The 19,838-nt window shown below is 40.0% G+C and overlaps 1 protein-coding gene and 1 long non-coding RNA gene across 2 annotated transcripts in view; one reads left to right on the top strand and one right to left on the bottom strand.

Annotated features, from left to right (window-relative positions):
• Nucleotides 1-3,180: 3,180 nt before the first annotated feature.
• Nucleotides 3,181-13,324, top strand: LOC143773554 (uncharacterized). Its single transcript, XR_013215227.1, has 5 exons — nt 3,181-3,308; nt 5,856-5,979; nt 6,218-6,365; nt 8,673-8,739; nt 13,138-13,324. It is a non-coding gene; the product is annotated as an uncharacterized LOC143773554 (long non-coding RNA).
• Nucleotides 12,683-19,838, bottom strand: part of LOC143773553 (protein kinase C delta type-like) — a 23,915-nt gene continuing 16,759 nt past the window's right edge. Inside the window, exons 3-8 of the mRNA XM_077260963.1 lie at nt 17,713-17,804; nt 16,989-17,051; nt 16,155-16,293; nt 14,279-14,422; nt 13,827-13,952; nt 12,683-13,070 (exon numbers count right to left, since the gene is read on the bottom strand). Coding sequence (XP_077117078.1) covers nt 12,948-13,070; nt 13,827-13,952; nt 14,279-14,422; nt 16,155-16,293; nt 16,989-17,051; nt 17,713-17,804 — 687 coding nt within the window. The 3' untranslated portion in view covers nt 12,683-12,947. The remainder of the gene's footprint in view (nt 13,071-13,826; nt 13,953-14,278; nt 14,423-16,154; nt 16,294-16,988; nt 17,052-17,712; nt 17,805-19,838) is intronic.

Genomic DNA, 19,838 nt, shown 5'->3' on the forward strand with positions numbered 1-19,838 from the left:
TTGTGACCATCAAAGTTGCATATTATCACAATATGGCGGTAAAATCAATGTTCGTTTTTGTATAGAGATTTATTTTCAATAACAGAGCGGTCATATTCTGAGGTTCCCCTATATTCACAATAAGTGCTCAACCATAGCTGTAATCAGGGTTAGCTGGTTAGGGGCCCACTCAGATGTTTCGCCCCCCCTAAGTTGAAACCCTAGCTACGCCTCTGCCACCATGTCATAATTATGTTCCAACAACATTAGTTCTAATTCGTCCATTTTGTTGGCGAGGCTTCTGGCATTAGTATACATGCACTTGATGTTCCTCTCTGTACCTCTATTCTTTCTTAAATTATTGACTATTCTAACCCCACCCCCCATGCCACCCCACATGTTTGCGTGTATATATATATATATATATATATATATATATATATATATATATATATATATATATATATATATATATATATATATATATATATATATATAAAACTAAAATGGTATATACTGGTAATACGCACCTGTACTATATATGTGTATAGTCTACCCTTATTATTTCACATGGGAATTCATTCATTTCTATATAATGTACACACAGGTTCAGCAGACAGTAGTGACAGGAGGACATCCCGAGATTACAAACAGTGACTGTGGTCGGAGCTCCAGTGCTGGTCGGTGCTGTATGTGGCTGTGTAACCTGATCCTGCAGTGATCAGCACGGAGCTACGACATCACAGTGAGTAAATCATTGCTCTCTTGTGAGATGGTGGTGAATAGACTAAAGGTACCTTCACACTAAACGACTTTGCAACGATAACGATAGCGATCCGTGACGTTGCAGCGTCCTGGATAGCGATATCGTTGTGTTTGACACGCAGCAGCGATCTGGATCCTGCTGTGATATCGCTGGTCGTTGCTGAAAGTCCAGAACTTTATTTGGTCGTCAGATCGGCGTGTATCGTCGTGTTTGACAGCAAAAGCAACGATGCCAGCAATGTTTTACAATGGTAACCAGGGTAAATATCGGGTTACTAAGCGCAGGGCCGCGCTTAGTAACCCGATATTTACCCTGGTTACCATTGTAAATGTAAAAAAAAAAACAGTACATACTCACCTTCTGATGTCCGTCAGGTCCCTGGCCGTCTGCTTCCCGCACTGACTGTGAGCACCGGCCGGCCGTAAAGCACAGCACAGCGGTGACGTCGACGCTGCAGCGATCGGCATCGTTGTCGATATCGCTGCAGCGTCGCTTAATGTGACGGTACCTTAAGAGGTCACTGTTGCCTCTTAGGGTACCGTCTCACGGTGGCACTTTGGTCGCTACGACGGCACGATCCGTGACGTTCCAGCGATATACTTACGATCTCGCTGTGTCTGACACGCTACTGCGATCAGGGACCCCGCTGAGAATCGTACGTCGTAGCAAATCGTTTGAAACTTTCTTTCGTCGTCAGATCACCCGCTGTCATCGCTGGATCGTCGTGTGTGACGCCGATCCAGCGATGTGTTCACTTGTAACCAGGGTAAATATCGGGTTACTAAGCGCAGGGCCGTGCTTAGTAACCCGATATTTACCCTGGTTACCATTGTAAAAGTAAAAAAAAAAAAAACACTACATACTCACATTCTGATGTCTGTCACGTCCCCCGGCGTCCACAGGGTTACGCGCTGCTGCCGAGAACTTCCTGCACTGAATGTGTCAGCGCCGGTAATAAAGCAGAGCACAGCGGTGACGGGGGACGTGACAGACATCAGAATGTGAGTATGTAGTGTTTTTTTTTTTTTTACTTTTACAATGGTAACCAGGGTAAATATCGGGTTACTAAGCGCGGCCCTGCATTTAGTAACCCGATGTTTACCCTAGTTACCCGGGTGCTGCAGGGGGACTTCGGCATCGTTGAAGACAGTTTCAACGATGCCGAAGTCGTTCCCCTGATTGTTGGTCGCTGGAGAGAGCTGTCTGTGTGACAGCTCCCCAGCGACCACACAACGACTTACCAACGATCACGGCCAGGTCGTATCGCTGGTCGTGATTGTTGGTAAGTCTTTTAGTGTAACGGTACCCTTAGATAGACTCTGTTGCAGACCTCATGGTGTTCTTCAGTAGGAAGAGAGAGCTGACTGAAAAAGAGAATTCTCTACCCTCCTGGGAGCTCAGAGTTGGCCGGGTAGAGGAAACTGATCAGAGTACTGGGGAAACATGTACCTGTTCCTGGGACTCATCTTAGAGAGGAAGAATTCCCTTGGGGGGATGACTAACACGGATCCAGAATTGGATCCCCCCCCCCCCCCCCAAGGTCCCACCACAGCGCTTAATTTAAAAGAGGGGGATGTATGTAACACCATGCAGCATCATCAATTCATCTTACCTCCTGATGATTCCTAAACTGGCGAAACGCGCTGAGGTCTAAGCTGTATAAATTTGATAAGTACCCTTTCATGTTTTCCAATTAATCTACTGGAATGTTTTCACAACCAAATCTCTTCTCTGTTATACTGTATTGACTCATTGTGAAATCAGGTCAATATTATCATCGATCAGCACCTGGAAATGCATTTATGTGTGAGGCTCTGGTTTATCCCTTAGGTGTCTTCCTGGTGTCCCTTTTTAATGTAATAATTTTGCTACATCTCTATAACTATTTATGCATGCTGACCAAGTTCATTGTATTGGTTCCTTGGTGAAGCAGTATTGAGAGTGCATATTACTCCCTATTGGGACAAGTAGACAATCATCCCAGGGACAGCCGCCGAGGAGCAGGGGCGCCATATCCGCTGCAAAGTAAGATGCCATCCTCTGCTGTTTAGGCAGGTGTCCAGATTATAGGATATAATTTAGTATTATCATAGGGGTCTTTTGTGATTAATCTTTATATTTATCTTGGTATATCTTTGGAGTGTGCCTAGATTGACTATTTCCAGCATTACTTTTGGGTAGATTGTGTTGGTTGGGCAATTATTGCTGCTACATCCGTGTGTTCTGCCCTGCATTGTGGTGTCTAGCTCTATTGACTATGACGCATTATTGTGTATCTGATATCACTTATATATAGGGCTTTCCAGGCCATAGAGGGACAGCCGCCGAGGAGCGGGGGCGCCTAACAGAATTGTAATATTAGAGTATTGTTAAGTTTGTGAACCACGGCAGGGGCCGCCTCTTGCACCCATCTTATTACACCCTTGTCCTTGTCAGTGGGAAGCTGCAGGAGCCTGACAGATGGCGGAGCTCAGGCCATAGTGTATGCAGACTGAAAACAGGAGCAGAGAGCGGGAAGATGTCCTGGGCGGCAGGAGGAGCTCAGCAGACAGGAAGTGTGCAAGTATGGACACTGGAGGGAAGATACGGGGTACTGCACTTTGGTCTGGGGTCACAGCCCCAAGTGTCTAGCGATGCCCCTGGCAGTACGCCACTGAATGGGGGCCCGTGATGGAATAAGTGTTTGACTAGTTTGCCTGCCCTTGGTATATCTTTCGAGTGTGCCTAGAATGACTATTTCCAGCATTACTTTTGGGTAGATTGTATTGATAGCGCAATTATTGCTGCTACATCCTGGTGTTCTGCCCTGCTATGTGGTGTCTAGCTCTATTGACTATGAAGCATTATTGCGTGTCTGATATCACTTATATATAGGGCTTTCCAGGGCATAGAGGGACAGCCGCCGAGGAGCGGGGGCGCCATTTGCATGGATATATCTATAGGGTGCCAACCTCCGCTGAGAGGCAGGAATAAAGGCTAGGAAATATGTTATAAGGTTGACCTAGAGTGCACTTTTCTGTGTGGTGTATGTCTTTTTATGATTGTTGTTAGTCCTTTTTAATTATCTAATATATAAAGCTGTGTGTGTGTGTGTGTGTGTATGTGTGTGTGTATGTCCGGGATTGACATCTGCACCGTTGCAGCTACAGCCACAAAATTTAGCACAGTCACATGTCTGGACCCCGAGAGCGTCATAGGCTATGTTGTGAGGCGAAATTTTAACCCCGCGCGTTCCAATTTACCAAACAGTTTTGCCCCATCTACATAATGGGGAAAAAGTGAAAGTAAAAGTGTTGGAGGCAAATTGACAGCTGCCAGATGTGAACAAGGGGGACTTAAAGAGTGAGAGCGATGGTGCCAAAGAGTATATACCGTACAGTTGCTAAGGTGGGGCCCCGACATGGGATACTCACCACACACGGGGATATGAACACACACAAAATGTGCCACACACTACCACGTGCTTGAACACATATACCACCCTCAGCATACATTTCACCACACATACACCAACCTCGCCACATAAAAGTGAAAACACAAAAGTCACCACTCAAAACTTGCCACACGCAAAACTCGCCACGCACACAATTCGCCACATGCAAAACTAGGCTCACGTAAAACTCGCCACACGTGCAAAACTCACCTCATGGTAAACTCACCACACGGAAAAATTGCCACATGCACAAAAGTTGCAACACATGCAAAAGTTGCCACACACAAAACTTGCACATACTCAAAACGTACCACAAATGTACCATATAGGAAATCCGGCAGCTGTCAGTCACATGACCTGTCTATTATGTGTATGTGTGAGCTATTATATACTGCCAGGGGGGAGGGTTTCCTGTTGGCTGGGGATTTATCAGGCTGCCAATTTAGCTTACAAATACTGAGGTAAAAATACTGACCAAATAACGTGTGAACGAGGTCTAATACAGGAGGAGATGACACACAGATATATACTATATACAGGAGGAGATGACATACAGGTACATACTATATACAGGAGGAGATTACATACAGCAGGTATATACTATATACAGGAGGAGATGACATACAGGTATATACTATATACAGGGGAGATGACACACAGGTACATACTATATACAGGAGGAGATGACACAGGTATATACTATATACAGGGGAGATGACACACAGGTATATACTAAATACAGGAGGAGATGACACACAGGTACATACTATATACAGGAGGAGATGACACACAGGTATATACTAAATACAGGAGGAGATGACATACAGGTACATACTATATACAGGGGTGATGACACACAGGTACATACTATATATAGGAGCAGATAACACAGGTATATACTATATACAGGAGGAGATGACACATAGGTATATACAATATACAGGAGGAGATGACATACAGCAGGTATATACTATTTACAGGGGAGATGACATACAGGTATATACTACAGTATTTACAGGGGAGATGACATACAGGTATATACTATATACAGGAGATGACATACAGGTGTATACTATATATAAGGGAGATGACAAACATGTATATACTGAGGGGAAAATGAGAGGTGTGAGGTGAAAATGAAAAGGTGTGAGTGCAAAATGAGAGGAGTGAGGGAAAATAGTGGAGTGATCGGAAAATAACAGATGTGAGGTCGAAATGACAAGTGTTAGGGGGAATGTGAGGAGTGAGGGGGAAAATAAGAGGAGTGTGGGGAAAAATGAGAGATGTGAGGGGGAAAATGAAAGATGTGAGGGGGAAAATGAGTGGCGTGATGGGAAAATGAGAGAAGTGAGGTGCTAAATGAGAGGCCTGATGGGAATATAAGAGAAGTGAGGTGCTATAACTAACCACAGATATTTACTATGCCCAGGCAACGCCGGGCTCTTCAGCTAGTCTTTAATAAAAGTTAGATTTTATTATACACTCTTTTCAGGTTCTTTCTATGTTAGCTGTCATAATACTGAACCTACTACCTTTCAGAGCTAGATCCTCAGCTCATTGGGGGAACTTGTATGCAGATAGCCTAACAGAATTGTAATACTAGAGTATTGTTAAGTTTGTGAACCACGGCAGGGGCTGCCTCTAGCACCCATCTTATTACACCCTTGTCCTTGTCAGTGGGAAGCTGCAGGAGCCTGACAGATGGCGGAGCTCAGGCCATAGTGTATGCAGACTGAAAACAGGAGCAGAGAGCGGGAAGATGTCCTGGCCGGCAGGAGTTCAGCAGACAGGAAGTGTGCAAGTATGGACACTGGAGGGAAGATATGGGGTACTGCACTTTGGTCTGGGGTCACGGCCCCGAATTAAAGTGTCTAGCGATGCCCCTGGCAGTACGCCACTGAATGGGGGGCCCTTGATGGAATAGGGGTCCTAGGTGTTTGACTAGTTTGCCTGCCCCTAATGCTGGCCTTGTCCATAGAATATGCTATAAATGTCTAACAAATGCCGTTTCCACTTTTGTACTCCACACGTTTCTTCAGAATGGTTGTTTCCTATCCTGCTTTTAATTCTTTTTCCGTAATTCCCATGGAAATCAATGAAGACTACCACGAATATGCACGACCATTTCTCTATTCATTGGAAATTGGAGTGCATCTATCAGACAGCGATGACATATCCTGTGTGCAGGTAATAACTATTTATGGTGGAAATACCTTTTTATTAGACTGTTTAATGTTTAAAGGGGTTTTCTAGGAGTCGAAAAATTCTTAACCTGAAAAGTTTTTGTGTTGAAAATCATTTCAATGCATTTTGTCTTGCTTTGATGCTTGTTTTTTCTGGTCCCATTATCCGGGGCGCATGCCACTCGTTTGCTTTCAGGTTTGTGGCCATGCTATTGAGGCCACTGACATATTCCTTTTTGGTTTGCACATTCCTACTCTTCCCTATAGACCTCTCTACCTTTAGTGAGTGTTTTGTATGTTACTTGCTTTTTGTTATCTCTGTATGTCTTACACGTTTATACACTAGTATTTCTGTCCCAGGCCTTCTGGGGGAGGGAGAGGGGACAGCTAGTGATAACAAGAGAACAGTAAGGTACGTGGACCAAACCTCCTCACCAGTAGAGGTACCTTTGGGAGCAGGGATAGTTAGGGCCCCAGCCCTAGGGATAGTGCAGGGCCCCTTTCCCTATCACGTACAGTCATGGCCAAGAGTATTGACACCCCTGCAATTCTGTCAGATAATACTCGGTTTCTTCCTGAAAAGATTGCAAACACAAAATCTTTGGTATTATTATCTTCATTTAATTTGTCTTAAATGAAAAAAACACAAAAAGAATTGTTCTAAAGCCAAATTGGATATAATTCCACACCAAACATAAAAAAGGGGGTGGACAAAAGTATTGGCACTGTTCAAAAAATCATGTGATGCTTCTCTAATTTGTGTAATTAACAGCACCTGTAACTTACCTGTGGCACCTAACAGGTGTTGGCAATAACTAAATCACACTTGCAGCCAGCTAACATGGATTAAAGTTGACTCAACCTCTGTCCTGTGTCCTTGTGTGTACCACATTGAGCATGGAGAAAAGAAAGAAGACCAAAGAACTGTCTGAGGACTTGAGAAACCAAATTGTGAGGAAGCATGAGCAATCTCAAGGCTACAAGTCCATCTCCAAAGACCTGAATGTTCCTGTGTCTACCGTGCGCAGTGTCATCAAGAAGTTTAAAGCCCATGGCACTGTGGCTAACCTCCCTAGATGTGGACGGAAAAGAAAAATTGACAAGAGATTTCAACGCAAGATTGTGCAGATGTTGGATAAAGAACCTCGACTAACATCCAAACAAGTTCAAGCTGCCCTGCAGTCCGAGGGTACAACAGTGTCAACCCTTACTATCCGTCGGCGTCTGAATGAAAAGGGACTGTATGGTAGGAGACCCAGGAAGACCCCACTTCTTACCCCGAGACATAAAAAAGCCAGGCTGGAGCTTGCCAAAACTTACCTGAAAAAGCCTAAAACGTTTTGGAAGAATTTTCTCTGGTCAGATGAGACAAAGTAGAGCTTTTTGGGCAAAGGCATCAACATAGAGTTTACAGGAGAAAAAAAAGAGGCATTCAAAGAAAAGAACATGGTCCCTACAGTCAAACATGGCGGAGGTTCCCTGATGTTTTGGGGTTGCTTTGCTGCCTCTGGCACTGGACTGCTTGACCGTGTGCATAGCATTATGAAGTCTGAATACTACCAACAAATTTTGCAGCATAATGTAGGGCCCAGTGTGAGAAAGCTGGGTCTCCCTCAGAGGTCATGGGTCTTCCAGCAGGACAATGACCCAAAACACACTTCAAAAAGCACTAGAAAATGGTTTGAGAGAAAGCACTAGAGACTTCTAAAGTGGCCAGCAATGAATCCAGACCTGAATCCCATAGAACACCTGTGGAGAGATCTAAAAATGGCAGTTTGGAGAAGGCACCCTTCAAATATCAGGGACCTGGAGCAGTTTGCCAAAGAAGAATGGTCTAAAATTCCAGCAGAGCATTGTAAGAAACTCATTGATGGTTACCGGAAGCGGTTGGTCGCAGTTATTTTGGCTAAAGGTTGTGCAACCATTAGGCTGAGGGTGCCAATACTTTTGTCTGGCCCATTTATGGAGATTTATGTGAAATGATCAATGTTTTGCTTTTTGCTTCATTCTCTTTTGTGGTTTTTCATTTAAGACAAATTAAATGAAGATAATAATACCAAAGAATTTGTGTTTGCAATCATTTTCAGGAAGAAACTGAGTATTATCTGACAGAATTCCAGGGGTGTGAATATTTTTGGCCATGACTGTACAGTCACAGCATGACACGCATCCCGTTCCCACCATCTTTATCCTGCCACTACACCTCCTTGTTCTGTAAGGCCAATGAAACCTCTTTTTTCCATCTGTATCCACTGAATGCATCTCTTGGTGCACTAATATATTATATTCCTATTACATTCCCTTGCACTAGGTACAGCTTTTCATATGTGATTGGCTGGAGGTTACTGAAATGGTGCACGGTGTGGAGGTACTGTGGGGTAAGTACAGTGACTATGAACTATGACCGTCCTCTACATAATCTGTGATATGCAGGGGCTTTAGTGGAGGAGACTACACTTGGGTTACAGAGCAGTCGCTGCTGATGTCGGCCCTGTCCCATGTACAACAGGTAATTGATGGTATGGCGCATATTGGGGCAGTGACATTAGTCTGGGAAAGCCATATGACAGATGGCCATAACATCACTGTCATGATGGGAAACAATCGGCTGCGAGATCACGCGGCCCATTTTGAAAAAAAAAAAACTGTATTAACTCTTGATTCTTTGCCATTTGTGACATTCACTACAGCACTTCAAAATTAAAATAATAGTCTCCACAGAATGAATACAATATAAAGAAGACACAGAGACAATGAATAAAGTTTACTTATTTTTATTATCTATTATAAAATTTAGTTTAACTTAATCATCCAGTGCCATTTATAGGATTTACTGCATTCAAAGGATGTGAACCAGAGGAAGGCGAAACAACCCCATGTGTGGGGAAAAATTCCTTCCTGACCCCAAGTACTGGCGATCGGCTAATCCCTGGTTCACTGCAGTGTCCGCTCTGGATTGGCCCTGTCACACCTGAGCATGGGGTATTTTTACATATCTGATACATATATTTATATCTTATCTTTATATCTAAACTATTTAAAGCTTATGTCTAACTAAGGGTGCACTTACATTGGGCGATTCTATTTTCTATATTTTATTCTTACCTATACTTACCTATAATTATCTATTCTTACCTATAATTATCTATTCTTACCTATACTTATCTATTGTTACCTATACTTACCTATAATTATCTATTCTTACCTATACTTACCTATAATTATCTATTCTTACCTATAATTATCTATTCTTACCTATACTTATCTATTGTTACCTATACTTACCTATAATTATCTATTCTTACCTATTCTTACCTATACTTACCTATAATTATCTATTCTTACCTATTCTTATCTATAGTTACCTATAATTATCTATACTTACCTATAATTATCTATTCTTACCTATAATTATCTATTCTTACCTATACTTACCTATAATTATCTATTCTTACCTATTCTTACAGTACCTATACTTACCTATAATTATCTATTCTTACCTATTCTTACAGTACCTATAGTTACCTATAATTATCTATACTTACCTATAATTATCTATTCTTACCTATAATTATCTATTCTTACCTATACTTACCTATAATTATCTATTCTTACCTATACTTATCCATTGTTACCTATACTTACCTATAATTATCTATTCTTACCTATACTTGTCTATTGTTACCTATACTTACCTATAATTATCTATTCTTACCTATACTTATCTATTGTTACCTATACTTACCTATAATTATCTATTCTTACCTATAGTTACCTATAATTATCTATTCTTACCTATTCTTATCTATAGTTACCTATAATTATCTATACTTACCTATAATTATCTATTCTTACCTATAATTATCTATTGTTACCTATACTTACCTATCATTATCTATTCTTATCTATACTTACCTATTCTTACCTATACTTACCTATAATTATCTATTCTTACCTATAGTTACCTATAATTATCTATACTTACCTATTCTTACCTATACTTACCTATAATTATCTATTCTTACCTATACTTACCTATAATTATCTATTCTTACCTATTCTTACCTATAGTTACCTATAATTATCTATTCTTACCTATACTTACCTATACTTATCTATAGTTACCTATAATTATCTATACTTACCTATAATTACCTATAATTATCTATTCTTACCTATACTTATCTATTGTTACCTATACTTACCTATATTATCTATTCTCTTACCTATTCTTACCTATAGTTACCTATAATTATCTATACTTACCTATAATTATCTATTCTTACCTATAATTATCTATTCTTAGCTATACTTATCTATTGTTACCTATACTTACCTATAATTATCTATTCTTATCTATACTTACGTATAATTATCTCTTGTTACCTATAATTATCTATTGTTACCTATAATTATGTATTCTTACCTATACTTACCTATAATTATCTATTCTTAGCTATACTTATCTATTGTTACCTATAATTATCTATTCTTATCTATACTTACCTATAATTATCTATTCTTACCTATAATTATCTATTGTTACCTATAATTATGTATTCTTACCTATACTTACCTATAATATCTATTCTTATCTATACTTACCTATAATTATCTATTCTTACCTATAATTATCTATTCTTACCTATACTTATCTATTGTTACCTATACTTACCTATAATTATCTATTCTTACCTATTCTTACCTATACTTACCTATAATTATCTATTCTTACCTATTCTTACCTATACTTACCTATAATTATCTATACTTACCTATACTTATCTATAGTTACCTATAATTATCTATACTTACCTATAATTACCTATAATTATCTATTCTTACCTATACTTATCTATTGTTACCTATACTTACCTATATTATCTATTCTCTTACCTATTCTTACCTATAGTTACCTATAATTATCTATACTTACCTATAATTATCTATTCTTACCTATAATTATCTATTCTTAGCTATACTTATCTATTGTTACCTATACTTACCTATAATTATCTATTCTTATCTATACTTACGTATAATTATCTATTGTTACCTATAATTATGTATTCTTACCTATACTTACCTATAATTATCTATTCTTACCTATAATTATCTATTCTTATCTATACTTACCTATACTTACCTATAATTATCTATTCTTACCTATAATTATCTATTGTTACCTATAATTATGTATTCTTACCTATACTTACCTATAATTATCTATTCTTATCTATACTTACCTATAATTATCTATTCTTACCTATAATTATCTATTGTTACCTATAATTATCTATTCTTACCTATACTTACCTATAACTACCTATACTTACCTATAATTATCTATTCTTAGCTATACTTATCTATTGTTACCTATACTTACCTATAATTATCTATTCTTATCTATACTTACCTATAATTATCTATTCTTACCTATACTTACCTATAATTACCTATTCTTACACATACTTACCGATAATTACCTATACTTACCTATAATTATCTATACTTACCTATACTTACCTATAATTACCTATTCTTACACATACTTACCTATAATTACCTATACTTACCTATAATTACCTATACTTACCTATAATTACCTATTCTTACACATACTTACCGATAATTACCTATACTTACCTATAATTATCTATTCTTAGCTATACTTATAGGTAAGTATAGGTAACAATAGATAAGTATAGCTAAGAATAGATAATTATAGGTAAGTATAGGTAATTATCGGTAAGTATGTGTAAGAATAGGTAATTATAGGTAAGTATAGGTAAGTATAGGTAAGAATAGATAATTATAGGTAAGCATAGGTAACAATAGATAATTATACGTAAGTATAGATAAGAATAGATAATTATAGGTAAGTATAGGTAACAATAGATAATTATCTATTCTTATCTATACTTACGTATAATTATCTATTGTTACCTATACTTACCTATAATTACCTATTCTTACACATACTTACCGATAATTACCTATACTTACCTATAATTATCTATTCTTAGCTATACTTATCTATTGTTACCTATACTTACCTATAAGTATAGCTAAGAATAGATAATTATAGGTAAGTATAGGTAATTATCGGTAAGTATGTGTAAGAATAGGTAATTATAGGTAAGTATAGGTAAGTATAGGTAAGAATAGATAATTATAGGTAAGTATAGGTAACAATAGATAATTATCTATTCTTATCTATACTTACGTATAATTATCTATTGTTACCTATACTTACCTATAATTATCTATTCTTAGCTATACTTATCTATTGTTACCTATAATTATCTATTCTTACCTATACTTACCTATAATTACCTATACTTACCTATAATTATCTATTCTTAGCTATACTTATCTATTGTTACCTATACTTACCTATAATTATCTATTCTTATCTATACTTACGTATAATTATCTATTGTTACCTATGCTTACCTATAATTATCTATTCTTACCTATACTTACCTATACTTACCTATAATTACCTATTCTTACACATACTTACCGATAATTACCTATACTTACCTATAATTATCTATACTTATCTATACTTGTTGAGGGTTTTCTAGTTGATAAATGAAAACCCTCTGAACACGGCCTGGTCCTCTGGGGTTATGGATAATGCTGCCTCTGCCGCTTGGATCTTGTCAAGCTTAAAAGCACGGAACCTGGGTATAGGCTTAGATGGCTATAGAAACAAATGCAGAAAAAGTCATGGTGAACTTGGTGACTAATCAAAACAGTCTTGATTTCAGGCATTGAAAAATAAATTGCTCAATATTAAAGGAACATTTTCAAATGGAAGTATAATATCTTAGAGACAAAACCTGCCCCACGAGCATTGTTGGTGAAGTCTAGTTCCTACAATGAGCTGCAGTGCCACCAATCATCTCTATGGCCAGTCATACTTCTGGCTCATCATGCCCAGGATGCAGAATTATGTGCAGGTAACAGGCAATAGCTCATGAATGGTTAGAAGGAGACGTTCTTCAATAAGTACAATCTGTACTTATCACTACAGCTCTGAACACTTTCACCTGTTAACAGACTCTCTGTTTTTTTATAAAATTAGTTCATATTTTGTTTTAATTTTCTTCTGGTCAAAATCAGCAGTGGAGACTATAAAAAGGAGAATTATTATTGAAGAATGTAAACTGATCTTCTTTAGATTCTCTTCCATGTCTGCCTGAAAAATTCTGAAAAAGTTATGAACTGTTCCTTATGGACGGCTCATTACAGGGTTTTTTTTATCCAAGGGTCGTCTTCTCTAGCTCCAGCCACAGACACCTATACAATGCTTTGTTCCTGACAGAACTTATAACTAGTTAATTATTTGCATATAGACATCAAAAGAGTCTGATAGAAGTACAATACTATAGACTAGGCATGCTCCGTTAATAAATTAAATAGTCCAACCAGCCCGACAATTCTGCCCATTACTTACTACAGGGATGTATGGTGGGGCCATCCTAAGCGCTTCCACAGAGACCCAATCAATTCCCTGGAAGAAGGGGTGTTCTCGGATGTTATCATTAACTCCTAGTCGCTGGGCAGGATCTTCCTGGAGGAGCTGAAAGGGAGAAATGTATTCAGAATTTAGTAAGTGAACCCTATGATCTGACAGTAAAGATTATAACACAGTGATCACTTCTCTCGGATTGCTGCTCTCCATGACACGTTGTCTATGTGATGGTATATGTTAGCAATATTTAGTGATGAGGGGGTGCAAGCAATGGATTTCTACTTCTCTTAACCAAAACATGTTGCTTAGGAGGTTATAGATTGGGAGAAAATGTCTGTGTAAAGTTGAGTTCAGTACAATTACAACCTCCGTGTCAGCAACTACTAACAGTGTGTGACCCCAATACTAGACACGTATACCAGGAACATACTGACCTGTTCAATGATGTCCTTGGCGCTGGAGGAAGAATCATCAAAGAGTGTGGGATGGTAGCTACACTCACTGGTCAGCATCTCGTTTAAGATGACTCCTAACGAGAACCAGTCTACGCCGGCGTTATACTCCTCCTCGGCCATGATCTGCCATAGAGCAGCATTATTAGTAGTGCCACCTCTTGTCTGTCTCCGCACTTATATGTCACTCATATTGTCATATGGGTATACAGTAATGGCAGTATGTCTTACTACGTAATCAGGAGACACAAAGGATCTTTCACAATTATGCTCCGTAAGTGAAATTAATAACCGTATGAAGTTTGTTTTTTGTAGGACGAGTTGTACTTTTGAATGACACCATTCACTAGTAAGTGGTAAAAAAAAATTCCAAACACGTTGAAATTGCAAAAAAAGGGCCATTTTATATATTTTTTATTTACCATGTTCACTACACGGTAAAACTGACCTGTCAATATGATTATCCAAGTCAGTACAATCACGCAGATACCAAACATGTACATGCATAGCTTTTTTTTTATTTAAGTGGCTAAAAAAATTCAGACATTTCTAAAAAAAAGTCCCCTCTGCTTGTGTCACCATTTTCTGAGACACATAACGCTCTCAATTTTCAGAATATTTTGCTGTGTGAGGGCTTCCTTTTTGCTACCTGAGATAATGTTTTTACTGATACCACTTTGGGGTAGATACAATGTTTTGATCACCTTTCATTGCATTTTATTACAATGTTGCCAGGGCAAAAAAAAAATGTAATTCTGACATTTTTGATATTTTGTCTCATTGCGCCATTTACTAATCAGATTTATTTATCTAAGGGTACCGTCACACAGTGGCATTTTCATTGCTACGACGGCACGATTCGTGACGTTCCAGCGATGCATTTACGATATCGTTGTGTCTGACACGCTACTGCGATCCGGATCCCCGCTGAGAATCGTACGTCGTAGCAGATCGTTTGAAACTTTCTTTCGTCGTCTAGTGTCCCGCTGTGGCGGCATGATTGCATTGTGTGACACAGGTTGTATACGATGTGCGCACAGTAACCAACGGCTTCTACATCGCAAATACGTCATGAAATTATCGCTCCAGCGCCGTGTATTGCAACGTGTGACCGCAGTCTACGACGCTGGAGCGATAATTATACGACGCTGCTACGTCACAAATCGTGCCGTCGTAGCGATGAAAATTCCACTGTGTGACGGTACCCTTAGCTTTTGATTGATCGATCTTTTAAGAACACAGCGACACCAAATATGTGTATTTTAATTTTTTTAATGGTTTTATTTTTAATGGGGCATAAGGGAGTGATTTGAACTTTTCTGTTTTATTTTTCATTTATTAACTTTTTTTTACTTTTTCCTGTATTTATTAGTCCCCTTAGGGTAATTAATCCTGCGGCTGTCTGATCGCTGATGCACTGCTATGTGTAGCTAAAGTCACGATCTCCTATGAATGGCAGCTGAATGCTGGCCTTCACAGGATAACTGTCATGAAATGCACCGAGGTCTTCAGCAGACTCCTGACTGTCATGTTAACCCATTAGCACCCCGTTAATGTGTCACAAGCGCGCCGATGGGCGTGTGGAAAAACGCAAGTGGTAAATGCCATTTAGGACACCTTTGGTCCAGATAACTCAGCATCACACCTGGTCGGCCATAGTTCACTATCCATGCAGACATGCCGGCTAGGAGGAACAGGAGACTTTGGTCCTCCCATGTGGTGATTGTGGGGTACACATAGCAGTGAAGCACCCAGAGGGGGTTTCCAGTACTGTTATATTGATGACCAAAGCTCATCTATATGAAAATAACTGAAAAACCGTGTAAATAAAAAAAAATAAAAAAAATTCTATTCTCACCTCGGGAGCCATGTAACCCATAGTCCCAGCGAATCCGGTGGCTGTTTGGTCTCCATGCATGTTCTCCAGTGCAAGACCGTAATCGGTGATCTTAATATGGCCCGTCTCAGCCACCAGGATGTTCTCCGGCTTCAGGTCTCTGTAAGAAAAAGAAAAATAACCTGAGTATAAAGTAAGTGTTCTTCTTATATCTGTGGTGAAATGATGACATTCGTGAATACAAATATTTTCTCTTCCTGCTGAACTTTCCTCATCTGAAATGCCTCCTTTACTATATGCCCTACCTGCACGACTGTAAGGATTACTGTATGACATGTGATGTCCGCTCATCTGCAGCGTCCTGACAGTGGTATCAGATAGGACGACTAGACACCAGTTACAGGGCATCAGTCAGCAGGTCTCCAAGGTGGGGGGACTGAGTGCAACTAAGCATTAAGGGCTCGTGCACATGACCATATTTTCAGTAAGAGTGTGATCTGACAAAAATTATTCTATGGGGCCGTGTACTTGTCCGATATTTTCCTTAAACCGATCATGCCCAAGTTGGATCTAATTATAATTATCGGATCACACTCGGCAATGCACATCATTGAGTCCATGGAAAACATCGGACTGCACACGGATGACATCTGAGTGCAGTCGGATTTCCATGGACTGACAGAATGGTGAAAATGGAGCCTTATTTTTTTCATCTGAAAAAAGGATCACACTATGATCACACTGTTCAAATTCTGTACAGAGTTTAATCAAAGTGTGATTTACATAAGCAGCCAGATTGTCTTAGATGAGAGAATATACGCTCATGTGACCCCGGCCTAACACCGACTAAATTACCTGTGGATGACGCCCCTGGAATGGAGGAACTGGATCCCACACACCAGTTCGGCGGCATAGAATCTGACAAAGAGAAATGAACAAGTATCAGATCCATAGATGGTGCACTTGGGAATTCATATCAGTCACTAGGGGCATTATTCTATATTATTCCGCTTATAGAACCGTTTTCTATCATTACTATAAGCACTGTAATTGCAGTATCTTTACACAACAATCAGGATGAATCCGAGCTCCTGAAGAGACTGGTATGAAGGATTTCCACATTCACAAATAGAGAGAATGTCAGGAGTGGAAGTAACACTGGGACCCCCAGGATCTCACTGCCCATTTATATAGAGAGCAGCTTAGAGGGTTTTATAAAGGGGTTATCTGGTCTCAGAAGAAAAGTCTGCATCACTCTATGTGACTGCCGAATCGTGGCAGTGTAAAAGTGCACACTGTCAATATTAGTCTCGAGAATGAATGTATGAAAATGACATACTGGTGATTATATGCCGACTATACTCCTGCACATCTCAGATCTCTACTATTGAGAGAAGCCGGGTGAGACTAGTCGGCACGCGACCACAAGTGTGAAAATTGTACACGTGATCACTGGATCGCCCACTGAACGGGGAATACAGGGAAATCGTGACCATGTGCGCAGTTCACACTGTGACGATTTGTCTGTCTGCAGTCTTGTAGGGAGACTGCGGACTTTTCTTCTCCTGTAACACATTACCTGGCGCTGGTGATGTCTAGCGGTCCCTCCCAGTGTAGAAGTTGGTAGAAGTCCCCGCAGCTCATGTACTCCATGCCGAGGAAGACATTAATCTGTAACAAAGAACATTTGCATTTATTATACAGTAAAGACAAATACAGATTTTACTGCTTGAAGGGGTTTTCCATCCAAGAAAGTGAAAGCATATTACTAAGCTATAGGGCTGCTATACTATAGCGGTTTTCTCTGCATCCCGCTTCCCAAAGAGTGGAATATTAGAGCGTTATAAAGTCCCATGTACTCCCAAATAATACCAATGTAAAGTGCAGGCTATGCAGCAAAAAACAGCTTTTTTATAACAACAGGAAAAAAGTGATAAGTCTTGTAAAACAGCAACACAAAAAATATTTTCTTTGTTGTTAATTTGCTTACTATGATAAAGTAGCAATACTATTTAAAGTTAACATATTATATAATTGCCATAAAAGCTCCAAAACACTAATAAACTTGCTATTTTTTTTAAATCCAAACTCAAGAAAATGAATAAACGTTATCCAGTGTAATATGTGCACTCTAAAATGGTGCAATTAAAAAATCCAGCACTCCATGTAACTCTCGTGTAATGTAGCCATCCTGAGGATAGGTCATCATTAATATCAGATTAGTGGGGACCAGGCGCGGACTGGGCCGGGTGGCAAAGGGGCATGTGCCCCCCGGGCCGGTCACCAAGCAGCTGATTCGGGCTGCTGGTGGCCGGCGCTGTGTTCTCTATGTCCTGGCAGTTGCCTCACAGTGGAGCAGACACGCCCCTGCCCCCTGTGTGCGGCCGGCTGCTGAGGAAGAGGGAACACTGCTGCATGTAAATGCTGGAGATCTGCATGTGGCCGGCTCACACATCAGTGAGTACCTTCAGCTCTGTGTGCGGTGAGGAGATGGACGCTGCTGCTCACCTCCCGATTAGTCCGGGGCCGGTCCCTATAGTATCAGTGGCCGCTCTGCTGATGCTCACAGATTTATTGCAGGAGTCTGAACTTTCACCCTGTCAGTGCCAGGTCATCGGCTCCAGGGTCACCAGACTGCAGGAAAGTTCAGTCTCCTGCAATAAATCTCCCTATACTGAGAGTGAGCAGAGACTGTCTACAGAATCCAGCACTGGAGTGATCACGCCTGAACCTGGTGACTGGACATCACATGCTATACACATGGCCCTGTATATATACAGTGCATGTATGTCTTGGGCCAGGTGCAGGATTGATCATCCAGTGTATATAATATTGTGTACCTGTGCCTATAGTATACCCCTATCGGGCGTAACTACAGAGGTTGCAGTGGGGCCCGGAGTGCTAAGGGGCCCCTAAGCACGCTGAGCTACAAAATGGGCCGCCGGCCCTCTAAATCCTCTACACAGGCCATGGTGCGTGCTCTCTTGGTGAACGCGCTGACCAAGGCCGTGGCGGCCCACATGAGCACAGCCCTCGTTCTTGCTTGCGTACATGGCTGCCGCCTTTGTCAGTGAGGGAAAACAGGAGAGCGCACGCACCAGGGCCTGTGCAAAGGTTTGAAAAGGCCGCCACCGCGTGCAGAGATGCCTGAGCCTTACTGTGTCTGACCCTGGCCAGAACCAGTGTCAGAGAACAGTGCTCTCCTCACCAATCCCCGGCCTGCATCTGCTCCACATCCTCCGCACCTCCGATGCTGGCTGGACAGTGGACCCTCCTCATCCTCCCCTATCTCAGATGAGACCCAAGATGAAAACTTTTTTATGTATATGCAGCATTTGCAGTTTGACCTGTCTAATGTATATTGACTGTTGTACAGGTCCTTCTCAAAAAATTAGCATATAGTGTTAAATTTCATTATTTACCATAATGCAATGATTACAATTAAACTTTCATATATTATAGATTCATTATCCACCAACTGAAATTTGTCAGGTCTTTTATTGTTTTAATACTGATGATTTTGGCCTACAACTCCTGATAACCCAAAAAACCTGTCTCAATAAATTAGCATATTTCAACCGTCCAATCAAATAAAAGTGTTTTTTAATAACAAACAAAAAAACCATCAAATAATAATGTTCAGTTATGCACTCAATACTTGGTCGGGAATCCTTTGGCAGAAATGACTGCTTCAATGCGGCGTGG

The sequence above is a fragment of the Ranitomeya variabilis genome, chromosome 5 (genome assembly GCF_051348905.1).
Source record: "Ranitomeya variabilis isolate aRanVar5 chromosome 5, aRanVar5.hap1, whole genome shotgun sequence".
NCBI classification, from domain to species: domain Eukaryota; kingdom Metazoa; phylum Chordata; class Amphibia; order Anura; family Dendrobatidae; genus Ranitomeya; species Ranitomeya variabilis.